This window comes from Hyperolius riggenbachi, chromosome 4 (genome assembly GCF_040937935.1).
Source record: "Hyperolius riggenbachi isolate aHypRig1 chromosome 4, aHypRig1.pri, whole genome shotgun sequence".
NCBI lineage: Eukaryota > Metazoa > Chordata > Amphibia > Anura > Hyperoliidae > Hyperolius > Hyperolius riggenbachi.
Window position 1 is genome coordinate 390248651 of NC_090649.1, and position 23014 is coordinate 390271664.

General features: G+C 43.8%; 1 protein-coding gene and 1 long non-coding RNA gene across 3 annotated transcripts in view; one reads left to right on the plus strand and one right to left on the minus strand.

Annotated features, from left to right (window-relative positions):
• Window positions 1–23014, plus strand: part of FEZ2 (fasciculation and elongation protein zeta 2) — an 81166-nt gene that overhangs the window by 20370 nt on the left and 37782 nt on the right. For both annotated transcript variants that reach the window (XM_068232159.1, XM_068232160.1), the window contains exons 2-3: window positions 5478–5586; window positions 18121–18237. In XM_068232159.1, the coding sequence (XP_068088260.1) occupies window positions 5478–5586; window positions 18121–18237 (226 nt within the window). The remainder of the gene's footprint in view (window positions 1–5477; window positions 5587–18120; window positions 18238–23014) is intronic.
• Window positions 13159–22941, minus strand: LOC137504139 (uncharacterized). Its single transcript, XR_011019431.1, has 3 exons — window positions 22908–22941; window positions 15651–15735; window positions 13159–13334 (listed from the first exon to the last, which is right to left on the minus strand). It is a non-coding gene; the product is annotated as an uncharacterized lncRNA (long non-coding RNA).

Below are 23014 nucleotides of genomic sequence, written 5' to 3' on the forward strand. Positions count from 1 at the left end.
GGGCTTCTTCCAGCCCCTAGCAGTCTTATCTGGTCACTTCCTGTGGTTACGCTACCCTCCAGGCTGCTGCTTTCCCTTCCAAAAGATCCCCAACCACAGCCGGTTGCAGGCTACTGTGCATGCAAGGACTCATCTGTGCACCTCTCTCGCTCATTATCCTGTAGTCTGGAGCATTCTGAACTGCACAAGCACAGAATCATCCTAGCCACTGTAGCATGATTAAGAGGTGCCAACGCGCTTGACGACTAGAGATGGGATCTAAGGAAGGGGACAGCGAAACACTTACCGCAGTGCTCATTTCCCACTAGCATGCATCATTTTTTTTTCAGCATCGCAATCGTCACACGATCATGCTCCGTTCCCGGCAGCTGTACATTGCAATGTACGCAGAGGAAATTGTAGGTGGTGTGATCGCATCCCGATTGTGGTTGCGATCGCGCTTCCTTGTGGAAAAGGACCCTTACTTCCCCACCCTGCTGAAAAAAAATTCTGGGGAGAACACTGCCACCTCACCCATCTCCCCCCCGCCGCCACCGCTGCTATTAGCTTACTGTGCGGCTTCCTCTATTCCCCTCTCCGTCTCCCGGGCATGTAAATAGTTCACAGCAGCTCGCTCCACGGCGGCTGCTGTGTGATGACAGGAAGCTGTAGGCAGAGCGGTTTCCTGTAACGGCGGTGTGTATCGACGTTACTATGGGAACCGCTCTGCCTCCAGCTTCCTGTCATCACACAGCAGCCGCCGTGGAGCGAGCTGCTGTGAACTATTTGCATGCCCGGGAGACGGAGAGGGGAGTAGAGGAAGCCGCACAATAAGCTAATAGCAGGTGGGGGGGGGGGGGGGAGGCGGCCTTCCACCACGAGACTCGCAAGCAAGCCGACCCCCCCAACTTTAGGCCCACTTTTGGGGGGTCAAAAATTCGGCTTGCTTGCGAGTATATACGGTAATTCAAAATATAACTGCAGTTGCTGTGCAAACCTTTTTCATAAATTTATGTTAAAATTAAAAAGGGTTCATAAATGGTGGTGCGACCTCTATACACAATCAGAACTAAAAAGTCAGCACACAAATGTCCATTCAGTCCTGATGTCACATCCAGTGAATACCAATAAGTCAGTGCATTCTCAGTCATATCACTGTGAAGATAGGAGAGTCCTCTATAATGGGCCATACTCACGGGCAACTTTTTGGCATGCCGCCAGCACACGGGAGCGTGTGCACGACATGCTGGCGACAGCTCGTCGCCAGGTCCCTCCGCATACACACGCGGAGGGACCTGGCAACCGATGCGGCGGAAGCTGTCGCTGTTGTCCCTCCCCCCGCCGGAAGTGCCGTCTATTAGCAATTATGTTGCTGTCGCTAGTCCGCGTACTCACGCGGACTAGCGACAGTTGCGGCGGCGACTGTCGCCAGGCGATTGACCGCGCCAATTGCCTGGCAACATCAGCGACGGGCGACAGTTCGGGGTGCGCGCCCGTGCAACGCCGCATACTCACGGGCGACCTGTCGCCGCAACACGCGCGCCGCATGTTGCGGCGACAATTGTAGCCCGTGAGTATGGGCCATAAGGGATGCCCTTATTAATTGTTGTCCACCTCACCCTTCTAATGGGGCACTCTTCATTTAGAAATGATCCTATATTAGATTTGTCTGCAGTACTTTTGGGGTAAACAAGGCCTCCCTGGCCCTTACCAAAAACATTCCTCCCGTATTCAACGTCTAAAGTGGTTCCTCCACCTCAGAAAACAATAATATACCACCAAAGCATAAAACTGTACTACATGTTTGTTACATTTCAAGTTTTGTACTTGCATCAAACTTACGTAGTTTATTATTAACGGGCTCTCACCCAGGCGTTGGCGGGTTCCCATCCGCGTGGCTCACTCAGGTGGTCAGTCCTGTCCCACCCAGAACATTGCTGGGTAGGACAGGTGACGAGGACACTAGTGCAGCAATTTGTGCATGTCAGGATTTAATTAAAATAGATTCTGCAAGGTGATTGGATTTTATTATAGCCACCTAAGCAATACTGTCCTGTTTCTGTGACTTTAATTTTCTGTGTTAAGAGTCTCGTAAACTTGCACGTGTTCCCAAAATGAACCCTGGATAATATATGCAGCCTGGTGTTAGTAGTCAGTGTCCTTTTTGACAAATATAAACCTCAGCAGACAGTGTCGTACCTGCAAAGCATGGGGTCCCCCAAGAAACTTTGAAGGGTGTTCACACCTTTTCCCTTGCCTACCCCTGGTGAGCCTCACAGCCTGGGGCCTTTCTTGCAAGGGTCCTAAAACAAGTGTGACCATCTCACATATAACAAGTGTAGCCACAAAAAACAGATGATCTGAAGGATGCAGCCCTTTATTGGAGAAAGGGTAGTAGTAGTTGGCAGGGCTGTGGAGTCGATACAAAAATCCACCGACTCCTCGACTTCAACTCCTCTAAATTGCATATTACAATCTTGTTGATTGAAAGTATGTAAAATGAAATTTGTCTCTTAACTCCAAATGGTTAGGAATTTTAAAAGGCAACTGAAGTGAGGATATGGAGACTGCCATATTTATTCCCTTTAGTCATAGACTAAAACTAGTCCTTGGAAAGAGTACTTGTAAAAGGTACAGACCGGAAAAAAGAACATCTATCAGGCCCCAGGCAATGTAACTGTGGGCACATGTAAGAGTGATGTGCAGGTACTCTGCAGGAGAATGAGGAGATTCTTCCTCTATTACACATTCTTCATGTACAATCGGAATCAGGTTTATGAGTGATAGACAACACCTCTGTGTTCAATGTGCACAACATTCTCAGTGGATTCCCTGCAGCTTTGCTGGGAGTGCATATGTAGAATATAGTACTACTGTGTAACAAAGTAAACCTGAGACAGATGAAATTAAAGTTTTATACATACCTGGGGCTTCCTCCAGCCCCCTTCAGGCTAATCAGTCCCTCGCTGTCCTCTTCCGCCACCTGGATCTTCTGCAATGAGTCCAGGTACTTGAGCCAGTCTGGCGTAATGCACATGCACACACTCCGCCGCCGGGGGCGTACTACACCTGCGCAGCACTATTGAGCAGTTGCAAAACGCTCCTGGCTGTGGAAGCGGCACGTAGCCGGACTGCGCTGACTGGCTGAATTACCAGGACTTATAGCAGAAGATCCCGGTGGTGGAGGTGGACAGCGAGGGACTGATTAGCCTGAAGAGGGCTGGAAGAAGCCCAGGTATGTATAAAAGTTTTCTTTTCATCCTTCTCAGGTACCCTTTAATTCGTAGTCACCAAACCAAATTTTAACATATCAAATTATTTGATTTCATGAGCAAAGAGTACATTTGCATAAATCTGAATCAATGCAGAATTATTTCCATCTCATTGACCATCTCTATTAATGACACGGCTATACATCAGGCTCTATACTTACAGCATAGACGTTATTTAGTATATATGTTACGGCCAGAACCCGCAGTGTGGCCACTTCTAGTTCTGGCCAGCCACTTCGGGTTCTGGCCGGCCAATGTGCGAAGTGGCCGCAGCGCAGTGGCCAATGTGAGAAATGTTTTGTTTACGCCGTCTCGCTGCGGCCAAATTGATGACAACTTGCTTAATTTAATGAAATATAGCCGGCGGCAATGTAATAGATGAAGCCGCCGGCTTTCGCACTGCCTCCTCCTCCCCCCTCCCCACCCCCCGCCTCTCTCCTCTCCCCGCCTCCCATACAATAAGTAGCAGCCGGCGGGGACACGCCCCCCGAGAGTCGTTCGTCGCAGCAGGGGAATCCTGCCGTTCCTGCAGAGCGGGTGCTGGCAGAAGCGATGTCTGCAGCCTCCCCGCTCTGCTGCCCCTGCTGCGACGAACGACTCTCCGGCTGCATGTCCCCGGCTGCTCCGTATGTTGTATAGGAGGCGGGGAGAGGAGAGAGAAGGGGGGGGGGTGGGGGGGAGAGGAGAGAGGCAGTGCGAAAGCCGGCGGCTTCATCTATTACATTGCCGCCGGCTATATTTCATTAAATTAGGCAAGTTGTCATCAATTTGGCCGCAGCGAGACGGCGTAACATTCCATTTCTAGCATTGCCCGCCGTGCTGCGGCCACTTCGCACATTGGCCGGCCAGAACCCGAAGTGGCCAGAACTAGAAGTGGCCACACTGCGGGTTCTGGCCGTAACATATATAAGAGATTCCTGTGTACACATCATATATACAGTCACAATCAGATGTGTATATCTGACTTTAAAAATATGGGGACTGCTTTTTTGAAGCAGCACAAGTCATTCATTTTGATTGGTTTACTTCATTTTTGTGGACTAAGCAGAGCTATTACTGTATGTATAAATTATTTGTGATGACTAATATCTGAGAAATAGAACATTTTATCATATTTTCTATTTTAATTACAGTTTAAATTCATTAGGAGTGGAAGTCGGTGCATTTTTTTACGACTCCGACTCCAGGCACCCAAAATTTCCCCGACTCTCCGACTCCACAGCCCTGGTAGTTGGGACCCCCTTACAGTCTGGGCCCCTCCCCCCCCCCCTCCCCCTGCGTTCACAGCGGCTGCTCCCCTGTAGTTATGCCCCTGCCAGAAGGTATCTGAAGTTCCATTTCTCCCCAGCAGGCCTGATGATTCTCCCACCTCTCAGTCAATGTATTGGTCTCTGCTCTCATACAGGCTTGAGCATGGCTGCAGAGGCATGAGATGGCGTCAGGCATCTGTAGTCCTTACGGCTGCCAGAAACCAGTTTTTGAAAACAAAATACTGAAAAGGCTTGTATCCAACTCTATATTATGCAGGCTGTGACATTGACACTTAGACAAAATTCTGTCCTCAGCTACATGCTCTTCCGCCAGCATAAAAACTTTGGTTCAGACTCAGATGGTGCACGATATGTTCAGTTGCGAGCAACATTATTCAGAACAGTGTTTAATGTGTGCATAGTAGTAGCAGTAGGGTATTGTACTGTGTTAGCCATCAGTAAAAGCAAGAAGTTTTAAATCGGGATGATACCATTTATTGGCTAACTAAAAAGAATAAGAATAAGCAAGCTTTCGGCCTTGCAGCCTTCGTTGGGCTTAAATCCTGTTTGCTTGCAGGCTGATGGTACAGACAGCTTTATACATGCAACATCAAAAGGGAAAACATAGATTTTTTTTTTTTTTTTTTTTAAAGCATAAATACATGTCATTAAGATGCCTTGAGTGAAACCGAACATCTAAAAGGATTTAAGCCCGACGAAGGCTACAAGGCCGAAAGCTTGCTTATTCTTCTTTTTAGTTAGCCAATAAATGGTATCATCCTGATTTAAAACTTCTTGCTCTTAATGTGTGCATGTAATTCGTTGCTAGCAGTTTGTTCCCAGTGATTGAATCGCTCCAGTACCATAGTACTCATTCTAGTTTGGATTCATGGTTTGCAGTCCTTTGATTTTCTAAGTTCTTTGTATCTTTTGCTTTAAATCAGCTTGTTAATATACGGCTTTATTTCCACCACAGAATTTGGAACGCTTTGACTGACAACTATGGCAATGTAATGCCTGTGGATTGGAAGTCCTCTCACACGAGAGCCTTGCATTTGCCAACACTCAATCTTGTGGAGAATCCTGTAAGTAACAACTACAACATTTATTCCCATTTAAATTAAATATTTTATGTTACTTGCATGTGTAATCGTGTTTTTCTTTTCCATATTTTCATGTATCTGCCAGGCATTGTCATACTTTAGTTTGGGCTAACAGTTCCTGAAACCACTTCAAGGACTTTGCCATGCCAGCATTGTCTGTCAACATTTTTTTGTATCGGATTTATTACATCAATACTGCAATCTCTTCCCCTTCACTTTTGTTACCTCCAGTCTGTCCTGCCATCAGACTCTCCTCTTTTAGCTTATTCTTCTTATGCAGTTTTCCTTTTGCTACCTGAGTTGATAGCAGGTCTTTATGCATTTAATGTGTGGTTGTAGAGCAATGGAAGCTTCACATTAGGAAGTACTCAAGCATAGAAGACCAGACCCTTTACATTACTCTCAAATCACATTTTAGGATCAAGTCAGAGATGGTCTTGCTAGGATGTACATAGCTCTAAAATGTCTGTCTCCTAGCCCTCCAAAATGTAAGCCCTAAGTGAGACAAAACACACAAATAAACACCCCATGTAAAGCACTGATTGTACTTCCAGTTAGTGCTATTACGTGATTTATGTTAGTATAGTACAATGTCTGCTGATGTCGAGCTTTGTGTAATCCAACCATCATGGTCACACAGAACTTGACCTGAATTCACTGGCTGACTTGGCCTCTCCCAACCTCCTTCTTACCAGTACGTTTGCTTATACTGGCGAGGAGGCAGGGAATGAGGTGCCCATACATACTTTACCTTTATGTTGTCCATCCGTGTTCTCATTGTACTTCCACATTTGCACCCCACTTGCTTGCTGGCGTCATAGCACGTGGGGTGCGCGTGTTACGTCACATACTATAATGCTGTCGCAATGACAGTCTTTGCTGTGCGGCATCACGTGCATGCACAGTGTATTCTCAATTCCAGTTCACTTTAAATTCTTTTAAACTGTAGGCCTCTTGCACACCGTACAAACCCCAAATTGTGATGTTATGGAGGTGACTCCCCGAGCTTCCTCTGTGCCGATTTGCAGCCCCTGAGCCCTGCTGGTTCTTGAGATAGGTTCATATGCCCTATCTTGGGAACCAGCAGGGCTCAGGTGCTGCAAATTTGCTCAACTCCATAACCTCAAAATTTGGGGTTTGTAGAGTAAGAGGCCTACAATTTAAAGAACCATGTCCAATCTGCTCCCGTTCGATAACTGGATTGATTTTCCAAAGTTATCATGGGAAAATCAATCCTGATTATCGATCGGGAGCAGTTTGGACACGTACACATGATGCAACTTCCTGGCGGATTACCCATCGACGGGAAATTGCATTGTGTGTACTAAGCATAACCGATTGGGGGGAAGGGATAAAACATTAGGGAGGACAGTGGCTGGGGGTTTCTGTCGCATCCTTGATTATTGCACACAGTTACCGCCGAGTACCTGATCAAGCATGTTCAATATATACATGCGACCAATGTCTGCCAGAAATTGGTAGAATTGTCGATCGGGCTTGCTCTTAGCTGCACAGATTTTCTTCAGATTCAATAATTATTGAATCTGATGGTTGATCGACCGCCAAGTATGGCTACCTTTAGTAACGGAGTATAAAAGATCAGCACAAGAGCCAGGCATAGCAATTTTAAAAAAATATCAGTAATGGCAGACTCCATTGTCCTTTCCCCTTGTTTCCTGTAACCAGCCAATAAATTGAGACAATATGCTTCTAGTGTTTTTTGGGGATTGCGATTTCCTCAAACATGCATTCACCTCATGCGCTCTGAATGTGTCCATGTGGTGATATCATTTGATTTATACATTTTCTATGATCTTAGTTTCAGCATTTTTATGTATATTTGTGTTTTAGCGAACACCTGTGATGCTGAACAATCCTAGGTTATATGTCTCAGCTTAATGCTCATTCCAGTAAAAATCTGGAATTAGTATTATTGTGTACAGTCAGTAACACGTTTACAGTTTTTTGAGCCAAGTCCTTAATCATGTGTGATTAACACATGCCTCAGTCTGTCATTTGTTGCAACACATTTTTAGAGCTCTGTCTAATATATGTCAATGTCTGTAGCAGTTTGACCTTTGTAAAAGCAGGCATGGCGGTGAAGTCATATGTTCAATAGTGCCTGGAGGGTGTGATGTGTCTGGCTGCCCAGCACACACCCTGCGTATGTATCTTTAATGTGCAGAGTACTACTGGATCATAGAATAACAGTGGAGAGCATCATAGTCTTTTACACTACATTTCTATTAAAGTATATCAAGCAGAAGGAGAGCTCATTTATGTATATCAAAATTCCAGTTTTTTTATTTTTTTTTTAACTTTGGGTAAAATGGGGGAAAGAGAGACGTGTGTGTGTGTGTGTGTGTGTGTGTGTGTGTGTGTGTGTGTGTGTGTGTGTGTGTGTGTGTGTGTGTGTGTGTGTGTGTGTGTGTGTGTGTGTGTGTGTGTGTGTGTGTGTGTGTGTGTGTGTGTGTGTGTGTGTGTGTGTGTGTGTGTGTGTGTGTGTGTGTGTGTGTGTGTGCGTGCGTGCGTGCGTGCGTGCGTGCGTGCGTGCGTGCGTGCGCGTGCGCACTGCAGGGATCCACCAATTCCTGTGCACTATACAATTTTTGTTCCCCATTACACAAAATAAAGAGTAGAGAAGCAGGTTTTTATCATGTTATCACAGACTCTAATTCCACTTTTAAAATTAGATTTAAAAAAAATGAAGGTATAGGCAGCCAGAAGGTAAACAGCAGACTAGCAACAATATGCGTGTCGCTAGCCTGGCGGTTTTTATAATGGGGACAGCAGAGCGGGGGGGGGGGGGGGGGAGGGAGACTGGGTGCACACTGTAAGGACACAGAGGCTGGTGATTGTATGCAGAATGTGCCTGTGTGTGTCCTAATATTGATGTCACAAACCTACCTCGGGTTCTCTTTAAAGGTTTCACCTGTTTCCTGTGGAGTTGCTTTCAACAACCATAATCAGCAATAAAACACAATGACCTTAGTTATAAAGCATCAAAGAGCATAATTACCACTTTATAGATTGCCAAGTAGCAAGTGGAGAATGCTGTTGGCTTTAGTGAGCATAGTGTTGAACAGGGTGTTTTGTTTTACGCAAACACCCATTCTCCACTTTCCCCACAGATCCCTGTGTGTCATGATATATTTTGCTTTTTCTGTGTCAGCAGTGAGGGAATTTCTAATGAACATAAGGTCTGTGTGTATGCAGATTTTCCCCGCTTGTTGACGTAGCCCATGTGTTACAGTGTAACACCTTTGTGGCAAATTAAAAGCACAAGTTATCCTAAAAGTGACAAGATTTGTTGTCACCATAAAGTGAGACTCCTAGCCACAGGCTAGAATTCTTGGCTGTTGTGTGCTGTGTGATAACATACTTTGACTTTATCCAGGAAATGACACACATTGAAAAAGTAATTATGGAAAGTCATTTTACTGTATTTGTGACGGGGCACATTTTTGACAGACGATGTGTAAATGTGCATAACTATTCCAGCTCAAGTCTTGTATTGCTGCAGAATCAGTTTTAACTTCCAGTAATGTATTCTTTATATCAGTCTAGCATTTATTTGGATGGGGATTTAATTATTATTCTTATTTATTTATTTCTTTGAACAAGGAAAAATGGCAAACTGTGTAAAATAATTCTGTACAAACTAACACCTTCCCCTCATGCTGACTCTGTTGCTTTTCCTTTCCGGTGTTCCAGTTTGTACATTACTTTTCTTTTAATCACAAGCCCTGACCCTGGCTGGAATCTTGCATATGATAGAACTATGCCTATCCCATCCTTGCTTTTGTTGAGCTATGAATGATAGCTGCCTTTCCTTGACCTTGGTGTTTTTTTTACCTGATCTTCAAATATCTCTATCTGCCTGCAGTATCTTCCTGGTGGGGCAGTCTCAGGGGTTGCACCTTACAGAGTACTAGGCACCAAAGCAGTCTGTCCCCCACTAGGGTTGGCAGCTCTCCTCTCTTGATGGGTGCTTTGGTGAAGACTCCATATTTTGGGCCGTCAGCAGTTTTTGTCATCTGTCATCCACATTCTATATAATCCTGTGCTGCCTGTGTTCCAGCCAGATTAGCCAGGTCACGCCCACTGCCCACATTTTAGGTAGGCTTAAATGGTACCCCACTGTGTGATATGTAAGCCATTTATAAATAAAAGAGAATTAGAAAATCATTACATTCTTACTGTTTCCTTGAGGCTGGTTTTACACTTGCTCCCACCGCATCGCACCGCAAAGCAAAAAACCTCACTCCTATGACCCTGCGGCAGAGAGTGCTGACAGGGTCATATGCATAGTCCTGTCCCCCGCTCAGTGACGCACTTCTTGCTGGGCAGGAAATATGTCACTGGGATTCCCATTGGTCTGTGCATCTGTGATGCACTCTGCTCCAGCATTCACACTAAAGCCACATCTACACGATACGATTCTTTGTGCGATTCGATTATGATTATATTTACGATCCGATTAAATCCAACATGTCCGATCTGGATTCGACTCAATTCGATTTGCCATTGTTTTGCAATGGCAAATCGAATTGAATCGAATCAAATCCTGATCGGACATGTCGGATTTAATCGGACCGTAAATAGAATCGTGATTGAATCGCACAAAGAATCGTATCGTGTAGATTGGGCTTTAGGGCTTGATTCACTATTGTGTGATGACTGCTATCACAGCAGTTATCACGCAAGCCACCATGCGCAAAGGTTTGTGCGTGAATGGCGCTACTTCGCATGATAAGCGAAGGTTTGCGCGATCACAGGTGCTTTTCACGTGAACAGCGCCCGTGCTCTCGCTCAAACCTTGGCTTATCACACAAAGTAATGCTGTTCACGCGCAAACCTTTGCGCATGGCGGCTCCGTGAGAACTGCTGTGATAGCAGTTATCACACAATGGTGAATCAAGCCCTTACCGCGTCAACCATAGACTTCCATTACCCCAAGCACCATGTGTTAAGTGCCATGCTGCAGCCATTGCATCGGATACTTCCGGCACACTGCAAAGGACCGCAATAGGTGTGAAAGTCTCCATAAACTTTTATTGCTTTTGTAGCCCTTTGCGGTAAAATGGGGTATAGCGACGCAGGTTTTAACTCCTAGGGCTTGATTCACAAAGCCGTGCCAACACGTAGCACGGTCGTGCAAGCGTTTTGCGCGCGTTCTAACACGCGTAATGGTTTTCGCGTGCAATGGCAAACATTTTCGCGCGAAAATTTGCGTTAGCGCGCAAAGATTCGTGATTGCATGCAGAAACAGTTATGCTCATTATAATGCGCGCAAAACTTTTATATCCATTTAAAAATGCATTGATCTAAAATATATATATATATATAGTTTCATATCACGATTTTTACAAAAATAACTAAATCTAGCGTCCAAAACCTTATAAATGTCTCACCGTTTATGAAGAAAAGGTGACCAAGTTTGTAGATGGGATGGGAAGCTAAGTAGCTGGCTGTGGGAATGCATGGTGAGGGTTGTCTGCTTTTGCTTTCTTTTTTTATTCTCTTTTCTTTGGGTTGTTTACTTGGGAGGCCTCTACGTAATGAATAAGAAGGGGAAGGTTTAACAAAGAGTGAAGCGGAATGAGGTTATTTTCTTTCATTCTTTTCAAAGTGTTTTAATAGGGATAATGGTTATCAGGCATTTATATAAGGTACTGAGTCTGTATTGTTCATAGAGCATGTTTTTTTTTTGTGCTGTCTGTGGCCTTCAAGTGTTTTGTATGAGTTGACAGAGTTTGTCTGTGCAGTGCTCAGTGCAGTTAGTCTGAATCTTCAAAGGCTGCTTTATATGGTGCTAATGTTGCCTTTCTCCTAATACTAAACAGTGTAAATGGAGACGCAGTGATTGGTCAGAGAGAGAGAGCGAGAGAGACAAACAGGTGCTGATTCTTTATTGGGTGGTCTTGATTGCTGATCATTGGACAGCATCTGTTTAAATGATACAGAGAGGGATACTAGTTTCCTCTGCACTTGTAGTAGTAAATTCAGGCATTTTGCCATAACATTGTTTCTTGTAATAGATTCTGCACTTGGTGATTGCTGGGTGTTGTGGCTGACTTCAGACCTGTGATGTTCAAGTTGTACAGTTGAGCACTTTTAAGGTGCCCATTAATGGAACGATCAATTTGATTGGTTAACAGTAGTTTATCCATTGATGGGCACTTCTGATCGCAGCTATGTATGCACATTAATGGTCTAATTTTATGGCCGATCAATTATCTCTGATCGCCAAGGTATTTGATTGGAAACGAGCAGTTGTGCCCATCAATAATTTACCATGATTATGTGCAGTGGGATTCGCCAAGACCCTTTGGCCGTGCTCCCGGTGGCCCCCTGAGCACAGTGCATGCTCACAGTGCCAGGAACGTGGCCAAGGCATCCTGGAGGTTCGAACTGCGCATGAAGCAAAAGGCCAGAACTGCACATGAATGGCAAATACTGCTTCCATTTTAAAGGCCCCCAACCCAAGGGGGGTCAGGGTTAGTCCAGGACAAATTACGAAACAGTGGAGCTGTGCGTGGCAGAACAGAGGATGCAGTCCTCCCTATGACAGCATTCTGGCGCCCAGTTTGTGCACCAAACTCAGATTTCCTTTGAAGGGAACCTGAGAAGATAGAATAAAAAGGTTTTATCCATGCCTGGGGCTTCCTCCAGCCCCCTTTTGTGCTGATTAGTCCCTCGCCATCATCCTCTGTTGCCTGTAGCCTCCGCAATCTGGCCCGGTAACTGCGGGAGTGTCACCTGTACCGACTGGCCCCGACTTACCGGGCTGGATTGCGGAGGCTGCAGGCGGCGGAGGAACCCAACGAGGGAGCGATCAGGCCAAAGGGGCTGAAGGAAGCCCCAGGTATTTATAAAACTTTTTTTCTTCTTCGTTTCAGGTACACTTTCTGCATCTGCAGTAATTTATAAAAATCAAGTAGATGCTGAACCCAGTAGCAGGATGCCTCTGGATGGGCCAGAGGCTTCCTGATCCTCCTACAACCCACAGTTCCCATACCTCAGGTTTGGATTCTGAAATATTATTTTGGAAAGTAATAGTTGCAGGTTCTGAATCTGTGCTGTATTATATGCAGTGCATAAATTCTGAGAATTTCCTATGCCAACATTTGCTGTTCAGTTATCTGAGAACACAGAAGACACTTGCGGCATTTCTCAACCATGTTGAAATGGATTAATGTAAATTTTGCTATTTAACCATAAATAGGTCATCTGTCCTCAGGAAAAGAACCATCAAGAGCATCACGTTAAACAATCTAAAATAGCTGATTTTTTTTTTATATTGCTAAAAGGAAATCAATTCATTACAAGGTTGGATTTGGCTTTTTCTTTACAATTGTTAGTATTTCCACTGCTTTGAATTGTCAACATCATGAAGCATGCGTATACCGTATGCAAAAGTTACGCAAAATCCTTGGTTCTTGTAAAGCTGCCCACTGCCAAAGATCTTCTGCATAATTAAGAAATGAAGCTGCTTTTATTTTTCTTGGTTTGGAGTTTCCAAAGAAGCGTTTCTCTATTCCAACCCTCAGCAGCCAAGAAGGCTTCATGTTTTTCTAAGCACTTCGGATTGGTAGAGGCTTAAAGGGTGACTTGCCTTTCGTAGCTTTCAGGGTGCTCAGAAAAATTAGCATGTCCATGCAGGTATTACTTGCAGGTTGGCTTTATGACTAGCTTCCGCTTTCACAGTTGGAGTCTCAGCTTTAGTTCTGGCCAAAAACACTGGTAGGTTAAATGGCTTCTCTCAAAAAACATTCCTTAACCATTTACCGCCATCCTAACGTATTAAAACGTCATGCTTACCTCTATTAACGGCAATATGATGTTTTAATACGTCACGCATTCCCGCCGCTGCTACCGCCGTGTCCGCGCCGCTACCGCCGCTGTTTCTGTCGGGATCCTGTGCTGGGTGATTAGGAAAGAAGACCGAACGGTCCTCTACCCAATCGCAGTGCCTAGAGTGAATGGACATGACCGCGAACAGCGGCTACGTCCATTCACATAAACAGGAAATGTAACAATTAAAGTGTGTAAAAAGAAAAAAAAAAAAGTGAACACTTCCTATAACGAGTGTTCACTAGTGGCCAAAAAGTATATTACATCTACAAAATACATACATTTTCAAGTACATACACTTTATTAATAAAATTACACTTCCAACCCTCCCCCCCAAAAAAAAAAAAACTTGTAAAAAAAAATCAGCTTAAAAAAAAAAAAAATAGTTGCCTTAGGGACTCAGCTTTTTTAATCTATGTTTTATGGGGGGAAATTAATTTTAATTTATTACATAGGGGCTTGTAATTATGGCCAGAACAAAAAAAAAAAACAGAACAGAAAAATAACACTTATATTTCAAAATAATATACTGTCGCCATACATTGTGATAGGGACATAATTTAAACGGTTTAATAATCGGGAAAACTAGGCAAATAAAACGTGTTTGTTTTATCCACAGGAGAATGTTTAATTTTAAAACTATAATGGCTTAAAACTGAGAAATAATGTTTTTTTCTTTTTTTTTCTATTTTTCTCATTAAAACTCATTTAGAATAAAAAAAATTCTTAGCAAATTGTACTATCCACAGAAAGCCTAATTGGTGGCGAAAAAAACGAGGTATAGATCATTTTCTTGTGATAAGTAGTAATAAAGTTATTAGGGAATAAAAGGGAGGAGCACTGACAACTGAAAATTGCTCTGGTCCGTTAGCATAAAAACCCTTGGGGGTGAACTGGTTAAAGTAAACCTGAGACAATGCAAGTAAAAGGACACACACACACACACACACACACACACACACACACACACACACACACACACACACACACACACACACACACACACACACACACACACACACACACACACACACACACACACACACACACACACACACACACACACACACACACACACACACACACACACACACACACACACACACACACACACACACACACACACACACTATTCTGCCGCTATGGAGTCCGCTATCCAGCCGGGTTGCAGGTCACTGCACATCTACAGTCCTGGTTGGGACATGAGATTGTGAGCCTCTTTTAGGGAATATTAGTGTGGTGAATAGTTGGATATATTTAATTTAAATTAAACTTATATCAGCAATAGCTGAAAAATCTATTTTACAAAACTGGATTTATCCTTATCTCCTCACTCTGGCAGAATTCAAATGAAAACTGTATTATGTATTCCTTATGGACTGGATAGCGACATCTCTGCAAAAGGAGACTCACACTAAACGCTTCTTTGAAGTGAAGAAAGCTTTATAGACTTTTTTTTTTTTTTTATGAGAGCTGCAAATATTTGCAGCTCCCGTAAAACAACTAATTATCAAATCATTACGATTAACCCAGTGGTTTCAGGAGAGACTGCTGTTAAAGGGGTTCTTTCGCCAAAAAAAGTAGGCAGTTAAAAAATGTGACAGATGACAGGTTTTGAGCCAGTCCATCTTTTTAAGGGGGATTCTCAGGGCTTTCTTTGTTTTCAACAGCATTTCCTGAACAGCAGTTTAACTGCCAAAATAGCAAGATACCAGCGGCCTCCCTGCTAGGTACACACCATACAATTTTATGTTAAATTTTCTCTTAGATTTACCTGCCAGATAGCTTTTTTCCATGTTGTAGGTAAATCTAACAGAAGAATCTAACAGAAAATTGTATGGTGTGTACCTAGCATAATCACTTGCACACTATTATGTCAGTTAGATTTTGCAACTGTTGTTCAGGAAATGCTGTTGAAAACAAAGAAAGCCCTGAGAATCCCCCTTAAAAAGATGGCTTGGTGTAAAAAGATGGACTGGCCCAAAACCTGTCATCTGTCACATTTTTTAACTGCCTACTTTTTTCTTGAAAGAACCCCTTTAAATGATCAGCCAGTGTTGGTTCCTTCTAGCTAGATAAACCTCTAGTGTGCACTTTGGGGTCCCCTTCCTTTCATCCTCTCTTCTCACTCCCTAAACATGTTGGTTTGGGGTGAAGAGATTAGTATAGCTAATTTTATTTGTACTTACTTTTACACATTTGGACTTGCTGTATACACAATTCTGAGAGATGTAAATAATGCCTTATTTACTGTTATTGTCCTGTTCTTTCCTTCTGAAAATAAAAAATGTTTGAAATAAAAATAACACCTTTACATTCTGTACACACACTTAATCAAATTCTGTAAAAAAAAATAAAAATAAAAATGAACTATGGATGGTCCAAATAGAAAGTTGCAAATGATGAAAAATCTATTTGTAAACAAGGGTTCTCTGGCACTTCAAATGATCTACCCGGCGGATCACTGAGTGTCAAACGTTACTGATCCACATGCTATACAGAAACCATTAGATGCATAATGATGCATGCTTGAAGCAAGGCTGCGTGAAAAGAGAGAATGCACGTCACTCCCATCACCTATCACTGCTGGGTGCGCACATCACCATCACACGAGTCTAGACTCTTGTCTGTACACAATAGTTTATCCGATGGGTTGTTCCCGATTATTGGTAGCTCATCAACTGCTCTTTTTTTTCGACTTCCATCTAGCGTGTACAAAGCTTAAAGGAAACCTGTAAGTTTGAAAAAAAAAAAAGTTTAACTTACCTGGAGCTTCTACCGGCCCGCTGCAGACATCCTGTGCACACGCCGGGGCAGAACGATTCTCCGGTCCCTCGTCCCGGCTCAGTTTCGGTTTGTGAGTCGGCGGGCCACTGTGTCTCTGCGCATCCTCGCTCCCACTCTCTTTGCCAGGAGTGTCTTGCACAGTACAAGGGTTTCTTGCACTGCGCCTGAGCACGGCGTTCCTGGAGACGGGAGGGAGGATGCGCACAGCCAGGATCGTGTAGGCACAGTGGCTATCGGCTTGTAAGTCGACCGTATAGAAACAGAGCTGCGGCAGCGAATCGGAGGATCGTTTGATAATGAATACAGGATGGGTGCAGGGGGCTGGCGGAAGCCCCAGGTAAGTGAATCCTTTTTTTTTTTTTTTTATTACTTCAGGTCCGCTTTAAGAATGAGGCTCTGATTAATATGATGCAGTTTTGCTTTTGTTCTAAAGAAAAAGTCTATCTCAACCAATGTTTACATTACACAAACAAGCCAGTATTAAGATTGCCACACACTTATAGATTTGCAGCAGATTCGACCATCAGATTTTTGTCAGATGCCTATCAAGTCGCATCTGACCGGAATCTATCTGATGTGTGCCACACACTAGGAACAGATTTCCAATAGATTTCAGAATTAAATCAAATTGAAATCTATTGAAAATCAATCTAAATGCATTATTGCACCATTAGATCCAATGCAACTCTATGGGCCATCAATCTGCTGCCAGCAGCAGATCGACCTAGATTTTCCATCCTGTCAGATCAAATTGATCGAAATCGATTGCAAATTGATCGAATGGCTGATTTGAAAGAATTGATTTCTGATTGATTCTATAGAATCGATCGATTGATCAATGGCTGAAATCGACCAATGTATGGGCTCCTTTAGCTGGTTTTCCTGTATCCTGTGTTTGCTAATTTTATCACCGTTTATACAGAGATGTGCAAATATTTTTAGAGTCATTTTAACCTGTAAGGCTCCTACACATGCTAGATCTAGTGTCATTATTATCATTACTTAATCGTTTTGGTGACACTGCAGTGAATGAACACTGCACAGACATGCTGTTTGGCTGTAGCTTTTTAGGAGGTACTGTTTATGGAGAAGGGAGGTGCAAGACTGAGCAGTCGAATTGATGGAGTTACCCATTTCCCAACAAAACTGAAATTACACTCATTTTATAGTTGGTTTAATGTCAATTGAAATGCTAAACCTTTCTGTTAAGTAACCAAAGCTTCCCTATTTGGCACTTACCCCTCCCCTATCCTTGTACATACAAAATTGTGCCTAGCACTCCTTTATCACATGTGCATCTATGAGGACAGGTCACCACAGCCTCAGCATATAACCAGTTCAGCAGCCTCTCCTATTGTACATGTGGTTGCTCTGTGGTTCATGCATTTACCACAGAAAACAGTACTTATGTCTTCCTTAGAACAGCTGTTTGTCTCACCCTATTGAAATCAATAGGCTGCTTTTTGAATTCGTGTACATGAAAAAAAAAATCTAAGCATTGCTTCAAAATTCTGGACAACAAATCTGAATCCCTATAGCGGTGCATGGCATGGCTACAGGGAGTCGGATGCGTAATCGGCATGCGGAAGTACTGGCGTCCGTCTCAAAGAGGGACGGACGGCGCTAGTGAGAGCTTGCCGAAAGTTAATTGGTAAGTGCATTTTACTTTTCAGGTCTGTTCCTATTTTGACTGGTGGGGATGCACGTGTTTCAATTAGATATTATTGTTGCTCTTTAACTTAAAAATGCCTTCTTTTTTGTTCTTCCTTCCTTTATGTACATAATGTGGTGTTGTCTTTTGTTACTGCTGCTTTCAATGTCAGCCAGGTCTCCATAATGTTTAGCATCTTTTTTGTTTGTTTTTATTTTCAGACGAATGACAATTTAAACCTTGATCTGTCTGATGATGAGGAGCTAAGGGAACAATTAGACATGCATTCAATTATTGTGTCCTGTATAAATGAAGAGCCGCTCTTCACAGCTGAGCAGGTATTGTAACACTTTCATTCCTTTATGGTGATGAGTCGGTGTGGAAGAACAGATGTATGGGAGCTGATGCACTGAAAGGCGTTATTGACATACAGTGGCTTGCAAAAGTATTCGGCCCCCTTGAAGTTTTCCACATTTTGTCACATTACTGCCACAAACATGAATCAATTTTATTGGAATTCCATGTGAAAGACCAATACAAAGTGGTGTACACGTGAGAAGTGGAACGGAAATCATACATGATTCCAAACATTTTTTACAAATAACTGCAAAGTGGGGTGTGCGTAATTATTCGGCCCCCTGAGTCAATACTTTGTAGAACCACCTTTTGCTGCAATTACAGCTGCCAGTCTTTTAGGGTATGTCTCTACCAGCTTTGCACATCTAGAGACTGAAATCCTTGCCCATTTTTCTTTGCAAAACAGCTCCAGCTCAGTCAGATTAGATGGACAGCATTTGTGAACAGCAGTTTTCAGATCTTGCCACAGATTCTTGATTGGATTTAGATCTGGACTTTGACTGGGCCATTCTAACACATGGATATGTTTTGTTTTAAACCATTCCATTGTTGCCCTGGCTTTATGTTTAGGGTCATTGTCCTGCTGGAAGGTGAACCTCCGCCCCAGTCTCAAGTCTTTTGCAGTCTCCAAGAGGTTTTCTTCCAAGTTTGCCCTGTATTTGGTTCCATCCATCTTCCCATCAACTCTGACCAGCTTCCCTGTCCCTGCTGAAGAGAAGCACCCCCAGAGCATGATGCTGCCACCACCATATTTGACAGTGGAGATGGTGCGTTCTGAGTGATCTGCAGTGTTCGTTTTCTACCACACATAGCGTTTTGCATTTTGGCCAAAAAGTTCCATTTTGGTTTCATCTGACCAGAGCACCTTCTTCCATATGTTTGCTGTGTCCCTCACATGGCTTGTGGCAAACTGCAAACTGGACTTCTTATGCTTTTCTGTTAACAATGGCTATCTTCTTGCCACTCTTCCATAAAGGCCAACTTTGTGCAGTGCATGACTAATAGTTATCCTGTGGACAGATTCCCCCACCTGAGCTGTAGATCTCCGCAGCTCGTCCAGAGTCACCATGGGCCTCTTGACTGCATTTCTGATTAGCGCTCTCCTTGCTCGGCCTGTGAGTTTAGGTGGACGGCTTTGTCTTGGTAGGTTTACAGTTGTGCCATACTCCTTCCATTTCTGAATGATCGCTTGAACAGTGCTCCGTGGGAATTTCAAGGCTTTGGAAATCTTTTTGTAGCCTAAGCCTGCTTTAAATTTCCCAATAACTTTATCCCTGACCTGTCTGGTGTGTTCTTTGGACTTCATGGTGTTGTTGCTCCCAATATTCTTTTAGACAACCTCTGAGGCGGTCACAGAGCAGCTGTATTTGTACTGACATTAGATTACACACAGGTGGACTATTTAGTCATTAGCACTCATCAGGCAATGTCTATGGGCAACTGACTGCACTCAGACCAAAGTGGGCTGAATAATTATTCACACCCCACTTTACAGTTATTGATTTGTAAAAAATGTTTGGAATCGTGTATGGTTTTCGTTCCACTTCTCACGTGTACACCACTTTGTATTGGTCTTTCACATGGAATTCCAATAAAATTGATTCATGTTTGTAGCAGTAATATGGCAAAATGTGGAAAACTTCAAGGGGGCCGAATACTTTTGCAAGCCACTGTATACTGTGCTTACTCTTGAATTTGTCTTATGATTCAGTGGAATTAGCGCATGTGATTAGTTTTTCTCAGCATTTGTGCATTTTAAAGATGCCCAAAACAGATTTCATGTTGTATTGGAGTTATTAAGAGCAGCTTTTCAGCTGGTGGCAAGGTGTTCTCATGCAAAACTAAAGAACAAATTAAGGCCTGCATAAAGCAGGTGTTAAAAGTCAATTTCCCTCTATCGCCTCTGCATAAAGCAAGGCCATACACACATTGATCTGTAACACAACATGCCGCATCAATCGTAATTTTGGTCAATGTCCAGTAACAAAAAACCCTGAAATTCTGGTGAGACAGGATGGATAATTTTGGTTGATCATATTTGGCTGTAGATTGATGGCCAATAGAATTGCACTGTATCGAAAAGTGTAATGTTGTGGTTCGATGGATTGTCAACAGATTTTATGGTGAATGCTATTGGAATTCTGTTTTTAGTGTATGGAACGGTTTGATCTCTCTCTGATCAGATTCAGTTCAGAGAGGGATTGATCTGTTTGCCACATAGGGTGCCAGTCTTTGCATGTATGGACATCTTAATGCAAAGATGACTCCTTCCCGCCATTACTACCACTGTCCCCAGCTTTATGCTTGACTTCTCCCTTTTTCATGTATTCCATGCTGCTACTTCCAGCACCTCACAAGCTGCCAGCTTTCCAGACTTCTCCCCCATCACCTGGGCAACCTCTCTTTAAAACGGACCTGAACTCAGTACGTCCTCTCTGCTCTAAAAGATAAGCAACAGCATAATAACCTTTTAAAGAGACTCTGTATTAAAAAAAATGCCCTTGGGGGTACTCCTCTCAGGAGGGGGAGGCCTCTGGATTCTATCGATGCTAACCCCCGTCCTCCTCCGTCCCACGGTGGGCTCTGTCTGCCCTTCGGAAGGCACAGTGACAATTTGTCAGGCTGTTCAATATTTACCTTCCTTGTATCCAGCGGGTTGCGCTGTTGCGGCTCTCCGCTCGGAAATAGCGGACCCGACTGCGATCGGCTATTTCAGCCTATTTCAAAGCCAAGAGCCGCTCCTGCGCTGGAGCCGGGAAGGTAAATATTTACATCCCTGCCGGTCGGGGAGCTCTATCGCCGCCGCCGCCGTGGGACACAGGAGGACAGGGAAAGCCTCGAAAGGATCCCAGAGGCTTCCCCCTCCCGAGGGGAGTACCCCCCAGGGGCATATTTTCTTAATACAGATTTACTTTAAAGAAAGACATTTCTTTGTTACAGTTGATACAAATACTGCACTAAAGTGTATCTATTTCTTGCTTTCATGGAAGCAGACAAAGTGTTAACATCCTGTGTTTACAAATTAGCTGCAGCTGATGCAGTAAGCTGACACAGCGGAGAGATCAAATTACAATTGTGATTAGTCAGATGAGGGGGGGGATCAGACCGGGTAAACTCTCTTAAATGCATACAGGATGCATTTCTCTGTTTTGCTTCTGTCATGTGCAAGAGTTCAGGTCCACTTTAATGAGTGGGAGGGGGAATAGTGGGCCATCTCCATCCCTTCTGTAAGTTTGTTGCCTGTATCATCAGCATTTACTTCAATAGAGGGATAATTGTATATACAAGTTCATTTAAAACCTTTGACAGACCTAAGCTTTTATTAATGATATGGTCGCCTCCTGCTCCTAATAGATGAACAATAGCACTCTTACTTTCCAAAATCTTTAATTCACTGGGAGATAGGAGAAAATGACAGGCAGGCACTCCACAGCTGGGAGATAGAGAAATGGCAGCAAATGACAGGCAGGCACTCCACAGCTGGGAGATAGAGAAATGGCAGCAAATGACAGGCAGGCACTCCACAGCTGGGAGATAGCAGCAAATGACAGGCAGGCACTCCACAGCTGGGAGATGGCAGCAAATGACAGGCAGGCACTCCACAGCTGGGAGATAGAGAAATGGCAGCAAATGACAGGCAGGCACTCCACAGCTGGGTGATAGAGAAATGGCAGCAAATGACAGGCAGGCACTCCACAGCTGGGAGATAGGAGAAAATGACAGGCAGACACTCCACAGCTGGGAGATAGCAGCAAATGACAGGCAGGCACTCCACAGCTGGGAGATAGGAGAAAATGACAGGCAGACACTCCACAGCTGGGAGATAGCAGCAAATGACAGGCAGGCACTCCACAGCTGGGAGATAGCAGCAAATGACAGGCAGGCACTCCACAGCTGGGAGATAGCAGCAAATGACAGGCAGGCACTCCACAGCTGGGAGATAGCAGCAAATGACAGGCAGGCACTCCACAGCTGGGAGATGGCAGCAAATGACAGGCAGGCACTCCACAGCTGGAAGATAGAGAAATAGCAGCAAATGACAGGCAGGCACTCTACAGCTATCTTACGAAGAGCCTGCAGTTGCAATCATCCCATCTTCCACCACCCTTTGCCAAACCACTACTTTCCATTGTTCGTGATGGGAAGGGGATGACCGCTAGCTTGGACATGTTCCCATCTGGCATCCTGACACGAAGGGGTGGTGAGTTTGCCCACTCCTCTCATCATTTCCTTCCTTTCAGCTTGCTTAGAGAAATGGCGAAAACCTGCAGGTCTTTGTCACTGGACTTCAATGGAAACACTAAATCCTGCTCCACTTTCCTTGCATAGAACTAGTGCCCAATGTTAAAGGACAAACTGCTCTTTGGACATTTCCTTTGCCTGATGGAGGTGCCTGTTGATAAGAGAATTAGGTTTTAGCTAACTGCCACCTTCTGTGGTGAATGACTACAGGGGCCCATTCATTCACATACAATGTGTCTGTTAACCATAATAACACTGGCACCAAATGTTTTAAGTTGAAAAAATACCAGCTTGTAAAATTAAAGTTTATGCCCTGAACTGGTATGTACTGTAGTCCATCATGGTACTGGTTGATGCATGTGACATAACTATGGAAACCGTTTCAGGATTGTTCAGATTGCAGAATTACCTCATTGTATGTGAATTTCCTATGCTTACTTTAAAAGGATGTTGGTGTTCCATGGCCTTTGGAGCCATTTGTGTGCTGGTTAATCTCAAACCTTGCTCCCAATTATC